Genomic DNA, 26,701 nt, shown 5'->3' on the forward strand with positions numbered 1-26,701 from the left:
TGAAGGGGTTAGACAATAAGAAAATGGAGAAAATTCAAGGGAGAAAATCTGATATCACTCTCTTTTCGTTCTATCTGGTTTCTCTCAGTTTGAATCCAACTCCATCATGATTCTTTAAACAAAATAAAAAAATACATGTGCATAGGACAGGTGAAGATGGACTCGGTCTTATACTGACATGACAAGAACACCTATGAGCCGCAATATAAAGAAGCAGGTGAGGTATGAAAAGTTCATGTTTTCCAAGATTCCTTGGTGACCCTGTAATGGTACTAGAAAACCCTACAAATTAAGAGACTACAAATTAGTTCCCTGTTATTTCCTCCACTATTATGCGTATTGCAGTAATGCCTAGAGGTCCAAGCCCATTATACCAAGCAAGGTATACACCGTATGAGAGAGTTCCTGTTCCAAAACAGCTTAGAGGCTAAACACACAACAACAGACAAGGGGTGGAGAGAAACACAACTCAAAAAGAACAGGAGTACTTGTGGCACCTTAGAGACTAAAATTTATTAGAGCATAAGCTTTTGTGGACTACAGCCCACTTCTTCGGATGCATATAGAGTGGAACATATATTGAGGAGATTTATCTACACACACACAGAGCATGAACAGGTGGGAGTTGTCTTACCAACTCTGAGAGGCCAATTAAGTAAGAAAAAAACTTTTGAAGTGATAATCACAAAAGTTTCTCTCTTACTTAATTGGCCTCTCAGAGTTGGTAAGACAACTCCCACCTGTTCATGGGTGTGTGTGTGTGTGTAAATCTCCTCAATATATGTTCCACTCTATATGCATTCTAAGAAGTGGGTTGTAGTCCATGAAAGCTTATGCTCTAATAAATTTTAGTCTCTAAGGTGCCACAAGTACTCCTGTTCTTTTTGCGGATACAGACTAATACGGCTGCTACTCTGAAACATACAATACAGAATGAAAATGTGCAGTTTGGCAAATGTCACGTACGATTTTTATAAAGGGTCTGGGGAGTATTAGGTTGTGAGAAGTTACTAAAGGGAGAAAGCCAAGGAAAAGAAAAGAGGGGAACATGGAGTGACACCTAAGTGAAAGTGACTGGAAAGGTGTAGGCTAGAGCATCAGTCAAAAAGCACAGCACAGGAAACGGAATGCCCAGAGTAAAAACTGAGGAAGAATTGTGATGAAGGGCATGGGACAAGAACGAGCTGCATTAAGTCCTTTTCCTTTGTGGTAGAAGATAGTCACCTCAGTGATAATAAAATCGAAGGAAACAACTTTCCCCACCCAAAAGAGTGCATTTTAAATTGTAGAAATGTTTAGTAAATTATTTGAATAAACCGAACCTGCATAGCTTGTTGTCCATTTTGGAAGAAAGTCTATATAAAAAACAAGATATTCCAAACATTCTGTTAGAGTTCATTAAATCAAGTTAAATTGATTATACACATTTGTTGATCTCTCTTATAAATGAAGAAACATTTAAACCTTTATATTAATTTCTATTATGGTAATGCCTGGAGGCCCCAGTCAGGATCAGGGCCCATTGTGCTAAGTACTGTACCAATACAAAGAGACATGGTCTCTGCTCCAGAGAGTTCACCATTTAAACAAGCAACACAAAAGGGTGCAAGAAAGTGATTCAAAGTCTGAACTTTTTTTAAATATACCACATATATCTTACAGGCAGGGCTGGTTGCACCTCCTATTAAGCTTGCTTGTCACTTCCCATTACAAAACCCTGTTTTCAATTGCTTATAACTTTACCAAACTAACCATTTGGGCTGAATTTTTCTATACCATGGGTCTGCCTTAGTCTTAAATTTTTTAGAAAGTTTCAGCCAAAACAGTTCAGCTGTATCCAAGAATGAAACCCAGGGGGAAAAACTGCAATGTTAAAAATAATCCTGATAATCTTTACTAAGACTCTGCAGCATTCCTGTGCTTTGGAGCAGAGGTGGTGTCTGTGTCAGGGATGTACCTTTTACTGTTCCTGTGATAATCCACCCAAATCTGGCCTCTGAAAAAATATCAGTTCACATATACTCAAGTAGAGAAGTGCTAGAGTTTAACAGCTAAAATTCATGAAGAATCCATGCTCAATGAGCATGCTCCAGACCCTCACAGCTCCTATTGCTGGCTAAAAGAAGCATGCACCATCCCCACAGAGCATACTCTATTCCCAGAGTGGGGCCAGGCTGAGAGCAGGGAGCCTGTATCTCCTGCCTTTACGCTCTCAATGACACCCTGCTGGCACCTAGACAGCCATCTGACTCAAACGCAAAGGAAGTACTGAACTGCGGGGGGAGGGAAGGAGGCAGGATATTGGACTAGAAGGGGATGGAAGAGAAACTGACTACAAATTGATGGGGACTAGAGCTGGCTGAGCAAAAAGACTGAACGGAGAGGCAGGAGAGGGTAAGTGGGTATTGGTTGGGCATCAGGCCAGAAGCTTGGGGAAGAGGGGATACGGACTGGCCAAAGCAGGAATCAGTGTGGGAGAAACAGGAGACAGATCTGACAAGGAGCGGGGAAGCGAACTGGGACTGGCTGGGCAAAGAGACTGGGTCAAGGAGCTGGGTGAGAGGCAGTGGAAGACAGACTGCTTGAGGAGCCTGTAGATGAAGACTGAGAGCCAGTATGGGGAGGGGAAAGACTGGAGGCCAATGAGAGACATGACAAGAATAGGTTAAAAGGGACAGGGCAGAAGGGGACAAGTTTTGATTGGGGATGGGGGATGAGGGCAGGAGGAAAGTCATGCAGAAGGGACAGGGCAGAGGGGATTAAGACATGAAGAAGGGTCTGTGGCCACTACAATCGACTCCAGAGCCTGGAATAGCCTTGGAATATTCACAAATGGGCAGTAATGTGACAAAACTGTTGTGGACAGCAAAAGACGAGCCAAAATTTGACATTTAACTGGTTTTGATGTGAAGTTCATTTCCAAGGATTTGTTCAGAAATTTACAACTCAAATTCAGCAGCTCAACAGATATCAAAGTTCCAGTTCTGTCTGGGAGACAACTTCTATTCAGAACCAGAAAAACAGGCAATGATGTCTACACAATCTGTTCAGAAGGATAGTCTGGCCTACTTGTAACAATACGAAAGGAGAAATTAAGACTTGTGGGTACTAGTCTTAGCTGTACTACTGATTATCCTCTGGGCATAATTCTGCATTCCTCACATACCCTTAACTTCAGAAGCTACAAAAACTTCCCAAAACCCACATCATGGGATCCCACAGTGCTCTGTCGTAAGTCACCTCTTCTAGTCTATTTTTTTTTTCCTGTTAGGCCTCTTATTTCCTTTACTTTCTCATCCCCATGAAGAAGCCATTCAGTCCTGTCTTGATTTTTCCTCTCTACAGCTCTTTCCCTCCTGTTTGGTTCTTTCTGGTTCTCTTCCTTTTTTTTTTTTTTTTTTGGTCGGCTTTAGGATTTCAATGAGCGGTTTTGGATGTATAATACAAGGACTGGGTACTCACTCTCCATTTTCCTGTCTACTAAATGTATGTCAAGTCTACCTCAGTACTGTGAGGCTAATGCTTAAAGCACAGAGATCCTTACATTAAATATACAATATAAATTCAAACTACTATTATAGTTTAGGGTCTCAAGCCATTATGCTCTAAGCCAGGGGTCAGCAACCTTTCAGAAGTGGTGTGCCGAGTCTTCATTTATTCACTCTAATTTAAGGTTTTGCATGCCAGTAATACTTTTTAATGTTTTTAAGAAGGTCTCTTTCTAAAAGTTTGTAATATATAACTAAACTATTGTTATATGTAAAGTAAATAAGGTTTTTAAAATGTTTAAGAAGCTTCATTTAAAATTAAATTAAAATGCAGAGCCCCCCAGACTGGTGGCCAGGACCCAGGCAGTGTGACTGCCACTGAAAATCAGCTTGCGTGCCATCTTTGGCACGCATGCCATAGGTTGCCTACCCCTGCTCTAAGCTTTGCTAAACTAAACTAGTGGCAGAAACAGTTACCTACCCTGTAGTGTTTCAATTTCTCCTGTTTCACAATTTTAAGTTCAACTAAGTCTACTTTAGGGGTGTTATTTTTCTGCATTAAACAAAATATTTTTCTTTGGGAAAAATATTTTATGGAAGTCTATATACGTATATAGCCTCCTACAATAGACAAGAGCTATATTAACATTTATACACTACAATAGTGTAAACATATATTTAGAATAATAAACATGGATTTCTGAAAATACAGTTTCAAGGATACTATGTTTGATCATACATACTTCAAAATTTTGTGCACAACTTGTAGGCTCAAATTTCCACATTAAAAAACAGGTTAATTAACAGCTACAGAACAGAACAGACTAAGGGTAACATTTTCAAAAGTGACTTTAGGCATTTAGGAGCTTAATTCTAAATGAAAGCCAATGGAACTTGGGCTGCTAAGTGCCTAAATCATTTGTGAAAATGAGACTAGGGCGAAATTTTAAAGGTAGTTAGGCATTGCTATGCTCAGTGTTGCAATCCAACTGATTTAGGAGCATAAATCTCATTTTCAAAAGAGATTTAGGAACTTAGGAGTCTATATCTGCAGACAGCATTGCAATGCCTACATACCCTTAAAAATATGGGCCTTAGGCACGTCTGAAAATTTTATCCTAAACTTTTACAATTAATTAAAAATTTCAGTAAAATCTTTAGAACCCTAACATAATTGAATTTTATTTTTAAAATTTGGACTTTTTTTTAAACATAGTCGAGATCTTGTTTTGTACTGTTTGAAAGCCCATAAACATCATGGTTCCAGCTCCTGTGAAGCTTTCATTCCCTTTCTGCTACTCATTGTCAGTGTTGTGATGCCTCATACGCCACCTAACACATTCATGTAGATGAAAACTGCGCTAATGTTACACATAATCAAATGTCATGTTTCAACAATATTTTTAGTTGAAAAGTCCAGAACAGAACTGCTCTCACTTTGAAAGACTAAGTATTTACTACTGCTGGAGAGTTAAGAAAGAACAGGAGCAGTAAAAGGGCTGGAATCAGAAAATAAGAGGGCCAACAAGTAAGATTCTCTCAATACCAGAACAACATAGCAAATTTAGTTAACTAAATGTACTCAAATTAAAGTTTTATTAGACTGAAATATTCCCACATACACATGAACACAGGGCCAGCTAGGATCCCTGCCTGCACTAAGAAGATGACCCTTTGCTAACAGTTGTTCAGTAACAGGCCTCTTTCACATGGTTTATAACTGTTCAACTGCAAGAACAGACCACGCTGAGAACAATTTTGTTCCGTCTCAAGTAGCAGTTACTATTAACAGTTGAGAGAAAGAATGAAGGGAAACTCTCTTCAGACAATGGTTGTCAGCACTAAGTTGATTTCCTAGGGTAAATGAACTCTCAAGGAAGAAAGTGGAACCACTGGCATTGTGGAAAAAGCAGTCAGAACCCCAGAAATAAGCGGATTATGTTACCTTTTTATTTATTTGTTTGCAGCTCATTACATTTGCTTTGAAAAATTGTTTTGGGGCATGGGAAATTTTGAGGATGCTCATGTTTCAACAAGGCCTGAATATGAGAGAAGTGTCGATATAATTGACGGTTTTGTACAAGGAAAGTGTTGAGGAAAACTTATGTACACTCAAACATATATGGCAAATAAAAACAACTAAATGCCAAATGGAGCCTGTGTACAATGGATGTTGGCAACAAAAATGTCAAAATCCATAAACAGAATTTTGTGTACACTACTTAGCAAGCTAGAATGGCTAAAAAATTTCCACTTTGGCATTAACTGCTGTACACAAGAAGCTTAAGTTGACACATGGTGTAAATATTTTATATCGAAATGAATTAAGAGTATTTAGACACCTACCTCTGTATGTCTTGAATGAAGTGCATTGTATTCTTTTTTCAGTTCTGCTTCCCTCTCCTCAAGTCTGCTAACTGAAAAAAAAATTAATTAAGGTTAACCCAACAAGACTCGATACCAGCTACTGAAAGTCTGATTTCCAGAGTCCAAAATTGTCACTCCAGAGGTCAGGGTATTCCAATTGATGGATATCAAGCAGCAAGAGGGCACTTAATGGAGTTGAGGAAATTCAACTCTATTATTGTCCTTCTTAAATCTTTCTCACTCCCCCTTCTACAGCTAAAGAAAGCACACTCCTTCCCCTAAAGGTTGCAAATAGCCATATGGAGCTGAAACACATTTTTCACCGACAAGTTACGACTATTAAATAATCAGATTTCCAGTTAAATTTGTCCAGGAAAATTGTTTATATTCGTTCTACCAGTTCAGATCTTTTCACACATGCATAACAAGAGAAAGTAGGAAGCAACAGAGACCCTATCACATGCTATACCATTAATCTTGCATTCAGAGGTCACACCTGCAAGCTATCTATTGGCATTACCAATAGGAAGTCACACAAGATGATCACAATGGTAGCTTCTAGCCTTGGAATCTAGAAAACTTTTCTTCTACATAAACAGGCTGCCAACTCACAGGCCTAAATCAAGCCTATATTTCTCCACTGAAAAGTTTTAAATGGCTGAAGCAGAGCAAATATTAACCAGATACTCTATATTACAGTGATCTAAAGTATTAATAATTTGGCAATAAAACTTACAGTATTCCACATGCCATAACTGAAGTTCTTACATTTAAGAGTTCAACCCTGCACTCCATTGTATATTAAAGTAATGGTCCTGTTGATGCAAAACTAAACTTTTCATTTTTCTTTGAATGCTTACATTTGAAGACAAATGTACTGAAATAAAAAGTTTTTTAAAACACAACTTAGAAATTTTTTTAGCCATCAGTGCAGTCTTCATTTACAAGATTAAAGATGATAGGTTTTTTTGGTTATGGCTTGTCTTCACATATGCTACAGCAGCACCGCTGTAGCACTTTAGTGAAGACACTACAGTAGAATCACTACTGGGGCCCAGTTGTACTGATGTAGCACTGTTAGTGCAGATGCTCTATGCTGATCAGCGAGAGCTCCCCCGTTGGCATAATTATTCCATCTCCCTGAGCAGCGGTAGCTATGTCCCTCTCCCACTGACACAGTGCTGTCCACACTGGCACTTAGGTTGGTATAACGTATGTCACTCGTGGGGTGGGTTTTTCATACCCGAGCGAATTAAGTTACACCGATGTAGGTCTGTAGTGTAGACCTGGCCTTAGACCAAGTTATCTCCAAGGTTATGGTATCCCTATACCACATTTCTCTTCCAAATAGTTTATAAACTCAATGCTCTCTTTGCACTACATTTTTAGTATAAGAAGTAGAATTCTGAACAGCCGGGTCCATGTTAGAATTAGCTCTCACAATTAAAATGCTGGTTGGTTGTTGGTGGTTGTTTTTATTTATTTTTTAAAAACCTTATGGCTACCTTTCAAAATGCAAAGTATTTTAAAAAAGGAGTATTTTAAATCTGCATGCTATTGGTATGTCAAAGATATACCAAATTGATCAGCTGCTCCCCTCAACTTAGAAATGGGCTAGAAGTAAAACAAGTATGTTTTCTGTCCCAATCTGAAAAGTAACAAAGTACTGTACCAGTACAGGATCATCTACAGTTCTCAGTAGATAAAGCCAAGGTTACCCTTGGTTTTAACACTTTTAGCTCCTAACTCAACTGTAATTGGAATTCTCACACTAACTTTCATATAACAAAAAATGTAATTCTAATATTCAGTACAGTGTTAGGAAGGTTCTTAGAAAATCCTTTTTCCAACCAAAATGGTCTGTCATGGCCTTCTGCGGTGTTCACTCATGTCATTTCAATATAAGCTGTTAGTGACAACACTTATCTGTTGATTTTGGTGTCTACTTTGCCCTATTTTGCAATTAGTTTATTCAAGGCCTTACCTAAAGTCTTGTTTTTCCCTTTTTGTTCAGCTGTGGAGCTTTTTTCCCCTGCCATTACAAGTTTGTCAACTCTAACTTTCTGCTTGTGGAACGTGCGAGAATATTACATTATGTATTCTTTTGATTTAGGCAAGTGCTCCATATTTTCTAGTTGAGGTCCTCTTCTTCCACTTGCCTTGTTTAAACCCCTCAAGATTATTTACAATACAGTTACCAATCTGTCTGCAGCTATAGACTCAGTGCCAAACACCACAGTATCACAAGACCTATGCCAATATTTTCTCCGCAATTTGTGCATTTCTACTATTGCCAGCGTGCTCCTGTCATCAATATTTCTCAATGCACCATTTTTTAGTGCCCCACATTTTCTACATTTGCACCTAGGATATACTTTATATAGGTACTTTATATAGATGCTAGTTTTAAAATGTTCAAATTGAATAGATTCAAAAGATATAACCATAACCTACAACTGTCTGTGCACTTCGATCAACATTACTCTCTAATCTCATCTTGCTCTTCTAAGAGCATTAAGATATTTGACAAGACCTTTTCCACTCTAGCTATAAATATCAAACTGCTCAAAAGTATCACATATATATACACCTCTATGAACCAATCTTACAATACAGTAAAAAAATCTAATCCACATAATGGCAGGCTGAACAAGACCTCTAAAATGAATTTAGCAGCAATTAAGGATATATCCTTAAAATGTAAATATAGCAATAAATACATGAACATTAATTTTGAAAGACTTGATATAGGATGCAAGATGCTTAGCTGTGCGTTTCTAAAGAAATTATCAATGCACTGTAGAGTAAAGCAGATAAGAAGACTCTAATTTGTCAGTCAGAGGCAATGTCCATTCTGAACACTCACAGAGAGAAGATAAGTGCATGGAAGCTTTGGATAAGTATCCAGAGAAAAACAACCGATTTTATTTGAAAAGCCAACTTTTGCCTACTCTATCAGACTATATGGACTATTATCTTCTAGTACAGCTGGACTACAGCGTACCAGTTTACAATCTAAGTTAACTATGCCTTGGTCAGATGGAAAGATACTGTAGAAATATTTAAAACAAGCAAGGCTGGCTCACCTTAGTTTTTCCTGTCACTAATACGTAGGACACATTTGTCAATTCAGCAGACTTAGGACTTTTAAGAGGAAAGGTCTTATGGTCATTCTCTTTTGCCCTCATAGCCAAATTTTTCAGGTGCTCAAAAATTGCCTCAGTCCAAGCAGTTTGGAAATCAGGAAGTGCAAATAGCATTGCTAATTGGCTTCATGCTATGGGAAACCTGTTCCCTTCCTTAGAAACAGTTTCCAAGTACACTGAAATAGCATCAGGACCTAGATAATGCTAAATATTAACTAATGATGGCTTGGGTTTAAAATTTTGCTTCCCAGTGCTGGCGAGTAGAAGATTATATTCACTGCAGTCACAGCTGGGGATTAGCACAGAAAAACACACTGATACAAGTTTAAGTCCTCTGACTTATATGTCTTAACTAGTACTGGCTCATAATGATCCTCCAGAATTCACTAGAGGTGACCTAAACACATACCACATTTAAATGACTACAGACTATCACTTTACAGTTAAACCATGAGACTAATTCCCAACGCTTCATTTTGATCACAACAGCCTACCTAAATGAAATCAGCAGAAAAATCTGCTTTCCACAATTTACTGTGGTTAATAGTTTAAGATCACTGATGCTGTCCTAGCACTACCCCAAATTAGGCTATTTGCCTCCTTCATTGGGTCTATTCTAACAAGAATGGCAACTCCATAATTAAAGCTATGGTGACAGTTTCACTAGATGCAGGCACTAAAGACCCAGGGTGCACACCCACACAGATTTATTTCATAACCATTCTATTTGTGATGGGAACATTTTCTTATAGGAAGGCCCTGCAATGTGACCGAAATGTCTAACTCTGGTTTAGTCTAATCTCCTCTGGAGTCCTTTCCTCAGCAAGATGCCTACAACTGAATGTCTAGTCTCTTGCTCATGCATTTCATCCTGGGCTTTGCTGGTCAAGCTTGTGACAGCCTTACACTCAACTTGATGGCATTTTTCTGTTTTTCAGTCTAATGAAATAACTTTTGAATGCCACATCTGATCAATTACAGAATTTCATGGAACGTTCTAGGCATCAATGGCCAAAACCCTATTAATTTTGGGGAAAAACTGGAAACCAGAAGAGGAAAAAATGAGCGATATGAAGCTCCTGCCAGCTTTTCATCATAGCCTCAAGCACCTCTGCAACTGTCTATAGGTCAAAAAAACCTGCATAACATTCCAGCATAACAATACTCCCACCTCATTTCAGTCCATCCTCCCATTAAAGTTTAACATTTTGATATCCTGAATGACTTATCACCCAAACAGAAAGAAAAAACAGGGGGGGAGTGGGGGGAGGAGAGAGGGGACAAATGACTGTGTGCGCATAGTCCCTGGGGGGAAAGCGGGGGGAAAATGGGAGCACACAGCCCTTGCCATGGGAAGAAAAATGCGCAAACCCTGGAATGAGGAAAGGAACCTGTCCATCTTTTAGCCAACACTGCAACATTTCCCCCCCCCTTTTTTTAAATAGAAAAAAGCCTTTTCATTATAGCAAGAATGACAACACCCACAATCCCATCTACTCAGACAACTCACCCCGCTCCCACAAACCAACAACCCCGTAAAAGAAGCCAATGAAGCAAAACAAAACTCAAAACACCCCCAATCCCAAGATATTTTACTTAAAAAGGGAGAATCAGATACTCCATTGAATCCTTTAGGGACTTCATTATTGCTATCAAATTTTATACAGACGATGCTCAGATACAACATTGATAAACAACAGTATAAAATTCTAAGATACTGAGTAAGGGTATCAGAACCTGGTCCAAAAAAGAAACATAAAAGCTTAGCAATTAATATGGGCTTACAAATGGGTCTCCTATTCCCAAGGAAAACAGGACATCACCACAGCCATAGGCTAGATGGCAGTACACAAAGCCCTTTAGACTGGCAAGAATACCAACAGCGCAACTAATCTAAGTCTGAAGGTTGCCTCATTTTCATTTTGCTCAGCTTGCACATGGAGCAGAGTAGAAGTCTGAAATCACCCAGGTAACACTCATTTTAGTCTATGCTACTTCACAGCCACTAAGTGCAGCAAAGCACAGTGCTGGGGGTAGGCTAACTATAGTGCCATTTGGGACAGCCTAAAGCCTCACAGGAAAGGGATTTAAAAACAAAAGGGTAGAAATTTGAAATTATATTAAAGAAATGATTGTAAAGCAACTGAAAAAGTTCCTTTTGCAATCCAATGTCTCAGACCCCTATTTCTGGCTAGAAAAATATTTAAAAGACATCACCACAAGGATGGTGGGGTCAAGGAAGCCTACAGAAAATTTCAAGCAGAGATTAAAAACAACTTGTTTTGGTCCTTGCATTGAAATAAATACTTAAATTGCTGAAAACAAATCCATTCTCAATTTTCCTATTAGCCAAATATAACTATTCAGATGAAGGGAGAGGTCTAACAGTTAGCCTTATTTATAATTACATTCACATGTATTTTAAGAAGATGACTTGGCAAGATCATTATCTGCTGCCATTTAAGACAGCCAGAGCATCAAGAATTGAGCAACTTTTGTCAGACTTAATCTGTATTTAACCACAAAGAAACAGTCCTTTACTTCAATTACTTCTATTGTTTAATATTCAGCATAGAGTGAAGTCTAGTTTCTCAGATCTTGCATATCACCAATCTCAATTTCAGAAAAAATTAGTATTAGTGAAGTTAATTGAATGCCCTCCAAATTCATTATAGCCCAATTTGTCATAGCACATTACAAGTTCAGTATTGATTTTGCAATAGTGCAGAGTAGATTCTAAAAGTTCAATCTTTCCAGGTACAATAAACACCTACTAAATAACACCTTACCTAGTTCATTTAAATGGTGTTTTACACATTGAAAAATACTATCCTGAACAGTGGAAGAATCCTCATTGATCAATTTAAGGAAGTAATTTTTTTTTAAACTAATTTGTTGTGTAGACAATTCAATTTTATACAGAGCTCTAAATCCTCAATGAAGTTCTGCATCTATACAAATATTAGTCAGCTTTGACTATTGTATGTAAACCAAGTTGTAAATATTCAAAAAGTCAGAACACTAGACTGAAAAGAAAACATTCCATTGGAAAAATAAAGCTTCCATGAGAGAAAATGTTCACTTTAAACATACGCTCAAGGCCCATCTGCAATCTGATATACAGCACACAGTGAAACAGTATCCAAAGATCTGAAATACCAGTACTCCATATGAAAACCTAAGCCTCCTTGATTTAACTTATCCAGTTCATCTCAAACTGAACCAGTCAAGCCTCAAAACAGGAAATGAAGTATTAAGGGAAACTGAGGTGAAGCATTTGGAACTTCCACCTCCATCCTGAGAACAAGTATGAAGGATTAGGCAATAAAAGCTGCCTGCCCTGCCTGTTCAAAAATCAGAGCTTACCTCCCAAGTTTGATGGCTTTTGCCAAGTTTGGAACACCCTCCATCTGTTTGTTGTCCTCTGCCTCAAACTGCTGATTAGCCTAAGGGGGAGAAAGAGAAACAAACCTGCTAGAAAGCCAAATCCAACTGATCAGATGCCTCCTCAAGAGGAATTATCAGCTCCTGCTGTGTAGGCAGGGCAAAGAGATCCCATTTATTAGTGGGCCTTACTTGCATGACACTTAAGCCCATTCTGAAGGTTCTCCTTGGAAAGTCTTCCTTCAACTGATTCCCTAACAGCATGTCTCACACCAACTTTAAAAGATACAGAACACACGTTCTTTAGTGACTACTTTATAGGCTGACCATCCCAACCTTGGCAAGGAAAAACTAAATTGATTCAACACAAGCGTTTAACTACAGAGCAATAAGAAAGCTAGACAGAATCTGACTGTAAAACATACTGTTTAAGACAAACAGTAAACTCAGTTCCTTGGCAAGAGGTTAACCACCTTCAAATAGTTCACATTTAATACTTGTTCTACACTGCAAGTTTTTAAAATTGACAATATGCTGATTTAGACTTCCAAGATTACAGAAATATTTGTTTCCTGAGAAACTAGAGTAAATAGCAATGTGCATATATTCAGTTTTTTGCTTGCAGAATCCCATAAAATGAACAGACATCCATTACCTTTAGACAGTAATGTGTCCATTAATATTGCTTTAAGTCCCACTAAGTTCCCAATTTGATTGAGTAGAAACTATCACTGAAAATCCTTAAACTTGACAAACAGTGAAATTTTTTAAATAAGCTGTCATCTAAAATCCATGTTATTTTCATTTAATGTTGATATAACAGTAGCACTCTAGGATCCCCCCATGCCCAAGAATTGAAGCCCGCTGAGCTAGACTCAAGACACAGGCAAAGACAATTTCTGCCAGAACAACTTGAATCTACCACATTGTTTAGCCAACCTACATCCAAAAGTAATGGAGCATCCTGACAATGACTATAGGGTGAAAAAAGGACAAGGTAGTGGGCAGAAGCAGGGATAACACTAATGGGGGGGTAGGGTGGGAAACAGAGTGAAGAATGGAATCACGATACAAAATGTTGCTGTTTCTAAAAGAGCTCAATACCAGGAGAACAGTGATGCTAAAACTACAGTACATTAACTTTATAAAAGAAGCCAGGTTACCATAACAAGCCGTAATGTAAAATCCAGAAAGACATTTAAAATCTTACACACCCTTTGCTGTAAGTAACTCAACTACAGCAAGTGAAGTTTTTTTGATAAGCAACATTTAGAAGGCAGTCTAAAATTTAACTAGAGATCCTCAACAAATCTGTAGCTTATCAGGCCTGGGCAGCAGCTAAACCTTTTATTGTTAACTTTCCCCTGGGAAATAAGTCAGTTCTGATATTGGTCAAGTAATGTTTATGATTAATACTGGTTAACTTTAAAACATTACCCCTCCCCCTTAATTAGTTTTATTAATAGGCTTTACACAAGTAGAGTGTAAAGCACATTGATCCATTATGTTGTTCTGATTTTCTACTACATTTGTGTCTCCAGTTCTGTAACGTGACTGACTCCTATGAAGAGCTCTCTAACTGGAGCTCTGCTCCATCTAGTGGGCTATTGATTTCCACAGAATACAGACGAAGAATCAATGCCACTGGGTGCAGTAAGTCAACAACTACATTAAACAGGCCAGCCTGTTGTCTCAAATAAAGGATTGATATTGAAACAAAAAACAAGGTTTTTCTAGAAAACATTTTAAGTTGATAAAGTTATGCTGTAAGACCGTGTCAGCTGGATCCTCATCCTTTTCTGGTCCTATATAACTATTTTTTTTAATACAGGTTGAATGCCTTGCTCAAGTTCAAGTGAGTAATATCCAGAGTTTGGCCATGTCCAGTTTTGCAATTTACGTGAAGTTAGTAGGTGGTTTTCATTAATTTCTTAGAGACAGTGGGGGATCAAACCACAAAGCCATTCCAGGTAGGCCCACTAGTACCAGACTTGGCAACAATTCAAGAGTTGAATGGCATGGCACTAACTACCTCACTGCACTATGGGGTTGGTTCCTCCAGGGGAGGTTACACTGTCAAGACAATGGATATGACAGGCAGGGAGAAAATTGCCCTGTAACTAACTGTGACCCAATATATTGCAAAGAAGACTTCAGCTTCTATTGCTGCAATTCTAGACCGAAACTTAATTTTTTTTTTAAGTTAGTGCTCAACAAGAATGTTCTGAAGACCCAAGCATTTTGCAGTTACTTTGTTGCACAATGGAGTTTAATCAATTTTCTACAGAACTAGGCAATGTGATATTTGCTTCATGAGGTTTGTGTTCTAAACCAGCAGCTCTCAGGGTTTATGAATACATGCATTCTAATAAGAAATTGTACCCCACAAAACCTAGGCTCTTAAATTCACATGAAGTGTTAGCTGTAGAAAGTCTTCCAGTACAAAAAGCAAGAGCTTTTAATACCGCAATATACTATATGCAGTCCTATTAATTTAACTGTTATGAGCAATTAGGGAACAGTGTTATTGCCTAAAATTCCAGTATTTAGTCATTGACTGGAGATCAAGGCAGCCTCAGTGTAAACATTAATTTAAATTAGAGTTTAAATATGAAAATGTATCACTGGAAATATCACTTAAGCAAGCATGATTTGTAATTTTTCTTAAGAGTAAGCCTCTAAGATCAGGCCAAGATCTTATGGACAAGAGTTAAATTGCAGAGTTATAGTTAAAACAATGGATAAAGTGAATAATTAATTCTACAAAATTTGCTTCTAGTATGATGAAAGCATACGGGACAGTTAATGGTGGATAACTTTGATTACACAAAATCTACCGCCTCAAAACAGTAACACAGATATCTAGGGTGGCTCAATTGTCAAAGAAAACATAACATGATTTGGGCCTTGCAGAGGATTTCAGACACAGGTAATAAGTGTTTTCTGCAGTAGACATAATTAGGGCCAGATTTACATTCAGTGCCATGGGAACATTCCCATAATAGGGAAGAGGTTTCAGAAAAAAGAAGAATGATTAAGGAGGTTCTCTTATTTGTGTATTCAAAAAATCACAAAGTACAAAGAAAAGGCAGGACGTTGGGTTTTTACAAATTTATTTTCAGTGTGTTAATGGTCTTATCTAACCAAAAAAAAATCTGCAGTCAAACATTACTAAAGAGGGGGGATTATATTATGTTTGCACTATGCAATACTTCTTTGCCAAAGCTTAAGTTTACACTGGAGATGTATGCGAGAGTACAGTTTAGCACAGAAGTAGTACTTTCATCTTGGCAGAAAGTCATAACATCATCTTCAAAGAGATACCAATCAGAAAAGCAGGAGCCTCTACTCATTTCATATGAAATGAAACAGTATCACATCCAAGAAAATTGCTATGTAATCAAAAGTGTGAAGGCAATTCCAGGCTAACACACTTAAGTTTCAAGTTGACATCTTAAGGACAAGAATCTTCCCAAATGCTCCAGGGCCTAGTAACAATTATAGTGCACCTTTATCTAAATATAACCTTCCTAAATAATCAGAAATACAACAGTCAGGAGCTAAATGACTTCTTGAATTATACTCCTGCGTTCACACTAACATATACATGAATCCCTCAAAGATTAGCAAATGAAGCCTTGGGCAAAGTTTGAGAAGAACCAGAGACTTGCAAATAAGATCATGTGAATACAGAGCAGCTGCGTTGAGATATGAGCAGTAAGTGCCAAAGATCATGTCTGAGACAGTAGAAAACTTGCTAACACAGACTGCTCTGTTCCTTTTATACTGGAAGTATCAAAAAGTTTTAGGTTATTGCCACCTTCATCGGTTTTGAAAATTAACAATGATGAAGATACATAAGTCATAAGTTCCCCCCTTCCACCCCCCCCAGTGAGCAATCACAAATTTTTATATTTTGTTTGGAATTATTTCTTGTATTTAGAACATTATTTCACTGGTGTGTACACACAAAGCTGTACCAATACGTCTTAGGGCCAAATGGGTCCTATACTACAGAGACTATACCAGCATAGCTATGTTGCTTGGTTGTAATAGCATAACCTCGTAGTGTAGACAGCCTACACTGACTAAGGTGTTTTTCCCGCCAGTACTGGAACATGACCTCCTCAAATGATGGTAGCTACATCAACAGAAGCATTCTTCTGTCAATACAGCTGTGTCTATGTTGGGAGTTAGGTTGGCACATGTCAGTCAAGCATGTGGTTTTTTCCCTACCCCCCTGATCAATATAGCTGTACTGACCTAATTCTTAAGTGCAGACCAAACAATGATCTGATTTTATACCGATTTAATTAAACCAGTGCAACTGCGCATGGTCACTGAGGGCTTGTCTTCACTCAACGTAAGTTATGCTACTCCAGCTATGTGAAACAACGTAGCTGGAGTCGACGTAGCTTAGGTCGACTTACCGCAGTGTCTTCACTGCGCTGCATCGACAGGAGTCACTCTCCAGTCAACTTCCCTCACTCTTCTCCGAGACCTGGGTCGACTGGAGAACACTCTGCCATTGATTTAGTGGGTCTTCACTAGACCCACTAAATCAATCCCTGCTGCATCCATTGCAGCAGCATTGATCTCCCCCAGTGAAGACCAGCCCTGAGGGTATGTCTAAACTACAAGTGCTACGGCTATAGTATACATTTACTACAGTGACAGAAGGGCTTTTCTGTCACTATAGTAAATCCACCCTCTTGAGAGGCAGCAGCTAGGTCAACGGAAGAATTCTTCTATCAACCTACGTGCATCTACAGTAGGGTTTAGGTCAACCTAACTATGTCATACAGTGTCTCAAATTTTTGAAATCCCTGAGCAATGAAGCAAGGTCAATCTAAGTTTAGGTGTAGACTAGGCCTTATACTCATTTAGCTTGTGCCTGTAAATTTACAGGTGTAAACTAAACTGATAACACCATTTTTAAGCGATGAGAGTCCACACACACAAACTAGTTTAACTTAACAGATTTAGGCCCAAATGGGTGCAATTTCTGTGTGTACACAAGCTTTTTGAGTAAAGGGGACCAGATGTTTTCAGCATCTATTCCTGTTGACAGATAGCCTATCTAGGTATTTATACCACAATAACTATAAGATCTAACAAGTTAAGCAAATATGGGTTCTATTTGGTACCTTTTCTTTCACTCTCTTCAGCAAAACAGCTTATATTACGATCATCACTGAGAAAACTATGGCAGAAAGATGAGTCTTTCTTTCGGTCTTAAAGCCACTAAGATTTGTACTTGTGTTGGGCTCTGGTGGGAAGAAGTTCCATAGGTGGAGGCAGCTGCCAGAAAGTAGGTCCAATATCCCATCACGATCACTACGGTCACAGAATGTTCCACTGTTCCGAAGAAGCACAGCTGCTTTTCCCACCTACTCAGTGAATTCGAAGATCAACCACACCACAAATTGATTCCTCCTTATTCCAAAAGCCTCCATAACTGAGCATGGGAGAGCCCACTTGCCCAAAGGACAAAACAAAGATTTCTATCCTCCACAGAATCCAACGACATACAAGGGGAACTCTGAGTAAAGCTTCTCCCACATTCAGTAATTAAAGGTGTCAGTATAGCATCTGAAACCCAGGCCGTGGACTGCTTCATGCTTCAATTGAAAAATCTTTATTGGTGATGTAAGAGCTAGAAATAACAGTTTGGGGCTTTCCGATTGAAAGTTGAGTTTGCAGACTGACCGGACAAATATTTTACTTGCAAACTAGTCACAATATAGGCAAAGCTAGCAGAAAGTCCTATAGTTGAGGTTGTCTAATACTTTCCATTATAAAATAGTTTTCAGTCATTTATAACTATGCCAAACTAACTGTTCAGACTAAAATTTTCCATGCATATGTCTGCCTCAGCCTAAAATTCCTTGAAAATTTCAGCAAACACAACTCAGTCATTTCTGACAATGAGGCTAGGGAAAAATACAGTTTGCCAGTGTTAAATTCTTACAACCATTTTGTTAAGAAACACTAGCACCTTTATGATTGAAATTCAGAAAGGTGCGTTTCGCGGTCCATTGGAAAAATCCATCTACATTTCACCAAGTTATAAGCCTCTGCAAACAGTCATTTGCCCATGCTCAGTACATATTTACTAGAGGGTAAATGTAAAAATCTCAGAAGATTCCGTCTGCACTGGACATGCTCCAGTGCAGTTCTGAAAGGGCTGAGCACTATTTTACCTGTCATTTCTCTCTACAGCCACAAGATACTGTGGACCCAGTCTCCCCACTCTCAGTTCTGTCTCCTATGCTCCCAATGCTTCCTGCTGGTGCCCAGAAAGTAGAAAGAAGTAGGAATACATAGCAGTGAGAAGCAGAGGGATGGACACGCTAGAGCAGGGGTAGGCAACCTATGGCACACGTGCTGAAGGTGGCACGCGAGCTGATTTTCAGTGGCACTCTCACTGCCCGGGTCCTGGCCACTGGTCTGGGAGGCTCTGCGTTTTAATTTAATTTTAAATGAAACTTCTTAAACATTTTAAAAACCTTATTTACTTTACATACAACAATAGTTTGGTTATATATTATAGACTTACAGAAAGACCTTCTAAAAACGTTAAAATGTATTACTGGCACGCGAAACCTTAAATTAGAGTGAATAAATGAAGACTTGGCACACCACTTCTGAAAGGTTGCCGACCCCTGGGCTAGAGGGAAGAGGTGCAGAGGTGGAAAGGAGCAAGGAGAATGGAACATAAGAAGGTAGGGACACCAGGGTCTTTAAACACTAGAGTGGACTCGCCCATATAATACAAAAGAAAAGTCCCAACGTTCCTCTGCTGTCAAGCAAATAACTGAAATCCACTGGCAAAAGAAATATCTCAGCCTCCTCTAGTGGCTGGTCTATATAGATATGACTGAGGACTTGTCTACATTATCCACAGGATCAGTGGGCAGCGATCGATCCAGCGGGATCAATTTATTGCATCTAGTATAGACGTGATAAATCACTCTCCCGTCGACTCCGGTACTACACCGGAACGAGAAGCGTAAGCGGAGTAGACGGGAGAACGTCAGCTGTCGACTTACCACAGTGAAGACACCGCAGTAAGTAGATCTAAGTACATCGACTTCAGCTATGCTATTCACGTAGCTGAAGTTGTGTATCTTAGATCAACCCCACGCGGTAGCGTAGACAAGCCCTTAGTATTGCTACCAGTTACTCCACTGGATGAAGTTGTAGTCATCTGTGCTGTGGTCCCTCTTCCAACACATGAGGAAGTCAGTATGGTTCTGCAAGATTTTTATTATGTTAAAAGCATTAAGATTGAAAATTCAAGCCTTCAGAAGTTATAACATGCTAAAATTCAGATTCCTTTTGAAACCTTAACAAGACCCCCTAGTGCATGTGTGTTATGATACAGTCTGTAGTTATATGATCACATTCTATTGTCTCCAGGACTCTGCTTCAATTAGTGCAGAGGATGGATGGTGCTCAGGAAAATGAATCAGTTGTGGAGTAAATAAGGCAGTTGTCTATATAACCTCTGCCTTATTTGCAGCAGACAACGTATAGTATAGTAAATAAGGCTGATAAATACAAGAAGGGAAAGGATATTGTTGTGGTTAAGGCAATTAAATTAATCCTAGAGAACAGGATTCTTTCCTTGCTCTGCCACAGAGTTGCTACGTGATACTGGGCACATTAAATCAAATCATGTTTCTCAATTTCCAGATATACAACTTGAGGGACCTGATTTGCAGAAGAGTGGAGGATCACAACGTAGCCCAAGTTGATGGGAGCTGCATCTTGAACATATGAAGTGCTGACAAAATGCTAAGTACTCTTAAAAAAAAATTATTAAGTTCCAAGTATCTCAAGCTGGGCATTCAAAATTAGTGATCTCTTTTACTTTGTTTCTTTGTGTCTCAATTCCTCAGCTGCAGAATGGGAATATCACCACAACCAGACACCTTGCATGAGTGTTGTGAAAATAATTTACTTAATATCTGTAAAGCACTCAGATATTATAGTGATGAGCACAGTAGAAAAGCCCATGAGGAACCTAAAAAAAAAAAAAAAACTATTCATTGCAGTATTTGGCTGGTATGTGGTAAATAAAACATGCGGCCACACATTATATGATAATTATCATATGACTAACCATTTGAAGTATGCACTGGATGAGGCAGGGATCCTATGGAAAGCATATTATATGATCATGTAATTAAATACATATGCACAAGAGAACAACTATTTCCTATTTTTTGACTGTTTGACTTTGCAACCTTAATGCTTTTAATGTACATTTTTAATATAATTTGATTGTAGAAGTCACAGAAATAAGTACAGAATCCACGATTTCCCTTTTATATGGTTACTCTGCAGATCTTAATCAAACTTGAAGTTACTTGCCCAAACTATGGAAGGAATTAACTGCTGGAATAGAAACTAACGAGTCAATGTTTTCAGACCTGTTCTCAGCCACCATTAAGATCTGCAGCTAAAATTTCAACCCTCATGTGACCTTGTAAAAATTATTATACCATACACACTACCGGAGATATTCACAAATCAAGCTTCCAAAATCTGCCAACACCCACTGATATTAAGGGCCAATAACAATAATAAAATATTATATCTCCAGTATACTCAGGTCAAATAGTGTTGCCACCTTGGGCTCTCTGTGAAGAAGAACAAGACAAAGTCAGGTCTCAGTTTCCTTAATCTGTCTCAAATGTTCATTCCACGTCCTTTAGCAATGCTACCACAACATCCAATAAGTAATGACGTGTTACCAAAAGAGGAGGGAAGCAAGAGAAAAGAGAAAAGGAATGTAGCCAAAAAAATAAGCATATAGCAGTATCCAGGGAATTGAAAGGGGACATTGTGTCCCATATTTGGTACCATAGGTCAGACATTTAAATAGGTCTCTCTCAGCTAAAATGGGAAAGATGACACCACCAAAGTACAATTGGACTACCTTATGAAATAAGAGTTCAAAATGATGTGTATATCAGTACGATTTTCACAATGCTAACCTCACATCTTTTTTTCCAATCCATCTGTAATATGCTATTTGTCAGGCATCAACTGAATTTTTTTGTCCCATTCCTCTTTTACACTCACTTTCAATTAATCGTCTGTTGAATGTTTGCAATCTTGTTTTCAAATTCTCCATGCCAAGTTGGCCACTGATGTAGCATATGAAAAACTCATTAAAGTTTGATGGGTGCTCTATTTAAATATTCAAAAAAACCCCAGTGTTTCTAGCAAGATGTATACTTCCAAAATTTTAGAAAGGTTTGCTAGTCAAGTTTCTAATCCTTGAATTTTAGGTTTCTGATGACTGTTATTCCAAAAGCAAAATGCAATTTTCTCCTAAAAAACACTTACTAGTACTAAATTCTGCTTCTGGAACAAGCCTTTTCCCAAGCAATTAACATGAATTCACTTCCAAATATGCACTAGCAAACTAATAACTGTTTTAGATAGTAACTATTCTGATCAGAAATGGCACTGAAACAGAATGCCAAGCCTGCACTGCCTCCAAAGGCCTTAACGTGTCTACTGCAATAGAGATGCCAAATCCGAACATTCGAAGTCTTCACATTAAAGGTAGTAAAGTAACCATACATAAACTAAACAATATAAAAATGTGGCATTCTATGGTGTTATGTACTGTCACCATGTAACCAATCAATCTTGATTTAAAAAGACATTCCATAGTAAATGTAAGCAAGTCCGTTTTAAAAAAATATTGACATTTGAGGGCTTTTTAGAAATCCAGGTAACTCAGACTGAAGTTAGATATTGTGTTTAATTTTTGTAGGTTATTTTAAAGTTAAAAATCTTAAATCCTGGGCCAATGGGGGCGGCAAGAAGTGGCACGGGCGAGCGATGTGCTGGCCGTGGCTTCGCGCCGCCCCCATTGGCCCGGGATGGCAAACCACGGCCAGTGGGGGCCGCGATTGGCCGAACCTGCCGCATCAGCAAGTAAATAAAATTGGCCCGGCCCGCCAGGGTGCTTACCCTGGCGAGCCGCGTGCCGAACATTGCCGACCCCGATATACAGTATTAGAGGCATGTACTCCTGCAAAATGCACTCTACGAAGATCTGCCCATAATATTCCAATCCACTGAAGAGCAGAGTCTTTGTCCAATCAAACACCACGTAACTCCAGTATTCAATTTAAGAAAAACAGTTACGATGATCTGTATCGCCCTCCTTTTACATACTTCAGAGCACAACATTACCAAGCTCTTCAATCTCTACCTAGCTCCCTACTCTAGCTCTCTTGCCATAGATGCCACCAAAAAAAAGCAAAAATCTTACAGTGAGTACATTTTTAGGTGATAGAGGTGGAAAAGAGCTACACATTACTAATGAAGAGAAGACAGCTACACATTACTCACTAGTATTAGAGAAATCATCCACCATGAAAAAAAGAAAGCTGGCTGAGGAGAAGGAACAAAGGAGACAGGAAGGAGATGGTACAAAAAGTGTGTTTTGATAAGTAGCATCCTGCTTAAAAGGGTGGAAATTGAGAATCAGTGCCAGGTAACATAGGAACTGGACTGGCAAGGTTGTGTAGTAACCCAGCATTAGGAGCTATATATATCTCACTACCTTTTCTAAGTCTTTAATGTAAGATTTTTCATCAACAGTCTAAGCAAATTTTAAAGCACTGCACATCTTGATTTTGAGCAGTTACCATTAAAAGAATATTCACATTAATACCTATGCTATGAACACCACTAGATTAAAACATAACCTTGGGACATTTAACAGTAGACTAGACAAAACACTAATCAATTAAAATCAATCCAGAACCAAATACTGTAGAGCCTTCATCTTCAACTTACAATTTGTGGAGAGAGGGTATTTAAAAAAAAAAAAAAAAAAAACCACACCAATCTTCTACATTTCAGTTAGCTAAAATAAATTAAATTTCACTTCGATTTTCATGAGTCCACAATATCTTTGTGTTGGAAATAATGCAGCAAAAGCATAAGCCAAAATATATTTAAATTAATTTTTTTCAAGTTTTCAGGAAGACACTTCTATTAGATTGAGCAAAAACTTGCACAAGTTAATTTTGGGGCTAAGTTACCAGAAAGTAGCCCTCTAAAGTGAAAGAGTTCTATTTAAAAACTAGTTTTCTGTAAATACTAGATCCCCCACTTAGGACAGAAAAGTATTTGAGCAATTCCTCATTTCTCATTATAAAACAGGCTAATCAGGATTATAGGTGAAGATGTTCTCACTTCTAAAGTCTCAGCTGACATTTCACTTAAAAGTAAACTTATTCCCACATTACTGACTTTAGCACAACAGCTATTCTCCTACTCCAACAATATGCCACAACGAAATTACATCAGTGATTTAAGGTAATTTTACACAGTAGAGTAAACTAGTGTAGAACAAAACATCTCTGCCTCCAGCAGAATTAACTAGACTAAGGAGGATGCTTCATTAGTGGACCTGTATTGAAAGAATGTATATCTGAAAGTTAGTCAGGTGACAAAGTCTGCATAAAGTACTTCAGCAACTACTCACAAACAGCATACAGTTTTAAAAAATATATTTCAATTTGTCTAACTTCATGCAATTGAGACATCTTTAAAATAACCCAAAATATTACATTTTAAGAAAACCAATAGGATGAAATAGCTGTTTTCTGGAAAGACAATGGTCTCAGCAACTCCAAATGTTCCAGCAGCTTCTTTTATGATACTCAATCTTGTAGAAGCCATGGACACACCACATTTACCCTTCTGGATGCTGCAGAAATATAGACAATCCTCCCACAAAGCATTACTTTGATTTTCAGGCTGGAAAAATACCAGTAGTCCAAGGTTTATAATGGTGGTAATAAAAATATTTTCTGTTTATGCCTGGCCCAGCAAACTGGACAAAAAGAAAGAACATTAGGGCATCTGCAGTTATTGCCAACCTACCGAGGACTGTTCTGGCTGATTTCCCAAACTCTGAAAGGTAGATGAACACACCTAAAATGCCAACAACTTCCAAATAGCATCCTGTCAAACCCTTACAAGAGATTCCTGCTCAAGCCTGGACAAGAGGAGAAAAGTAAACTAGGGAGGATTAGGAGTAGTAATTGGAAATGGAAGTGAGGAACTACAGATAGCCATTTTATGATGAGAGTGAACAGGAAAGTGGTGTTAATAAGAGAGGTCCAATACTTCTCTAGGCTAAATGAAAGCCATCAAGACTGCCACATAAAGAAATAAAACGAGACATTACTCTAGAAAAAATATGGAGTCTCATTCATCTCCTGTTTGGGATTTCAGTGAGTTTCCTACTCATTTCTAGGTTTCTGTGATTTGTACTTAAGGTATTTTCTCCTCTAATATAGTCATTTTGGGTCCTGTTATCATGCATAACCTTTTGCCCTGGGCTCTGAAGGAGGTCAGTCTAGAATTTATTCTAATCTTCCAACAGGCCACAGCCCAGCACCAAACACCCTGAAAAGTCTTTGTAGCTAGAGCCTGGGACAGTGGAAATGATCTCTCAGCAGACATCTGACATTCTCAAACAGTGAGGTTGAAGCAGGAGATTCCAATAAAGAACAAAGATTTTTTTTTTGGGGGGGGGGGGGGGGGAGATGAATTTTCAGATTTTTTTTTTTTTATTTTACACCAAAAATTTAGGTCAACCAACCCGACTGTTTCAGTCCAAAACACATGAGCAAGTTTCATTGATATTTTCTAAACAAAAGGTTATGACTTTTAATTTCAAATTTTACTTCAAGTTTATTAAAAAAAAGTTAGGTCATATGAAACATTTAATTTGACCGAAATGAATTTCTGACTTTTGTAAAAAAAATTCTGAAGTATTTCATTTCACATCAATACAAAGCACAAACCTTGATTTTTCAGTTTGGTCACCAAATGAAAAAAAATTTGGTTATTTACACACGTCTCGCACACTAAGAGCCCTCTTAAAAGCAGCAAAGTGGAAGGAGTCAGTAATCAACATCAATTTATAGATTGGTCTGCGTAACACTTCTTGCACACTAAGGCTATGTCTACACTACCCCTTATGTTGGTATAATTTATGTCACTAGGGGTGCAAATAAGCCACCACCAAGCAACATAAGTTACATCAACCTAAGCATCGGTGTGGACAGTTATGTCAATGGGAGAGCTTCTCCCACCAGCTTAGCTGCCATCACTTGTTGGGGACGGATTAATTAAGTCGATGGGAGAGCTCTCTCCTGTTGGTTTAGGGCTACACTAGAGAGCTTACAGTGGCACAGCTGCACCAATGCAGCTACACCACTGTAAGCTCTTTAGTATAGCAATAGCTTAAGACTTATACCCTGACCTGAAAAGAGTTCTGTAAGATTAAGATAGTGTTGTGTCCTAGAGTATAGGATAATAAAGAAATCATCAGAATAAAACGTGTTGGCATCTAAACTTCTATCCTAGTTACAGGTGGAACAACATAAAAGCTAGTTTAAGTGCATGTGTCAAGAGTGGTGGACCAGGCATCAGAAAGATTTGTCATGTATCACTATTGTAGGTTAAATTAGAGTGAAAATTAACATCATCCTGAAGTCATAATGTAACCAAAGCGCAGTTACAGCATGATAAGCCATTTCTACTTACTTTGATCAGCATAATTTTTTGCTTTCAGTTCAAGCTGTCGTGTTTGAGATTCTAATGATTCCACTCGGGTCTGTAAGTCCTTTTTTTCTTGTTCTTGAGAATCTTCAAATTCAATGAATTTCTGACAGACAAAAAGCAAATAAAATATTCACTAGTGTGGTTAGACACTGAGCAGCAAGGTTAGGATTTTTAAAGAAGCCAGAGTTAGTCCCCTAAAGCTCACAAATTCAAAGGAAGTGGGTAGCTAACTCCCTCAGTACCTTTTGAAAATCCTAACAACTTTTATTAAGAGGAATATACAGTAGTTTATTATAAAAGTAATATTCATTAATTATTTTTCCTGAAACACTAAGCTGCAGAACTTCAAACATTTTAGGTACTAAACAGTAGTTCTCACTAGTATGCCCACTTTTCAAAGTCTTAAAGCACCTAAATTAGGGTGACCAAATCTGCAAGTTTGGCTTCTCTACTTCCTCTTACCTTTTATATATAACTATAGACATTTTTCTTTCTACTCCAACAAAGTGGCTTTTTTGCTTTTAAAGATATAAACCCTACCACCTGCCCGCCTCTGAATCTGTTCCGTCCATACACCAGAAGAGGTGTGAGGGGCTCCATGTGAGTATTCTAAGGCAAGGTTTTTCTTTCCCATCTCCTACTGTGATGTAAGCAATAAAGCTCTGACACAACATGACAGTGCTCCGCCCTCTAACAATT

At 38.3% G+C, this 26,701-nt stretch overlaps 1 protein-coding gene across 6 annotated transcripts in view; it reads right to left on the bottom strand.

The window, feature by feature from the left end:
* SPAG9 (sperm associated antigen 9) overlaps positions 1–26,701 on the bottom strand; it is a 105,468-nt gene that overhangs the window by 69,279 nt on the left and 9,488 nt on the right. For 5 of the 6 annotated variants that reach the window (XM_034788971.1, XM_034788974.1, XM_034788970.1 and 2 more), the window contains exons 2-3: positions 25,985–26,105; positions 5,835–5,905 (exon numbers count right to left, since the gene is read on the bottom strand). In XM_034788971.1, coding sequence (XP_034644862.1) covers positions 5,835–5,905; positions 25,985–26,105 — 192 coding nt within the window. Of the gene's footprint in view, positions 1–5,834; positions 5,906–12,367; positions 12,448–25,984; positions 26,107–26,701 lie in introns of those variants that run through there. The other variant, XM_034788980.1, reaches the window with a different exon arrangement.

The sequence above is a fragment of the Trachemys scripta genome, chromosome 14 (assembly GCF_013100865.1).
Source record: "Trachemys scripta elegans isolate TJP31775 chromosome 14, CAS_Tse_1.0, whole genome shotgun sequence".
NCBI lineage: Eukaryota > Metazoa > Chordata > Testudines > Emydidae > Trachemys > Trachemys scripta.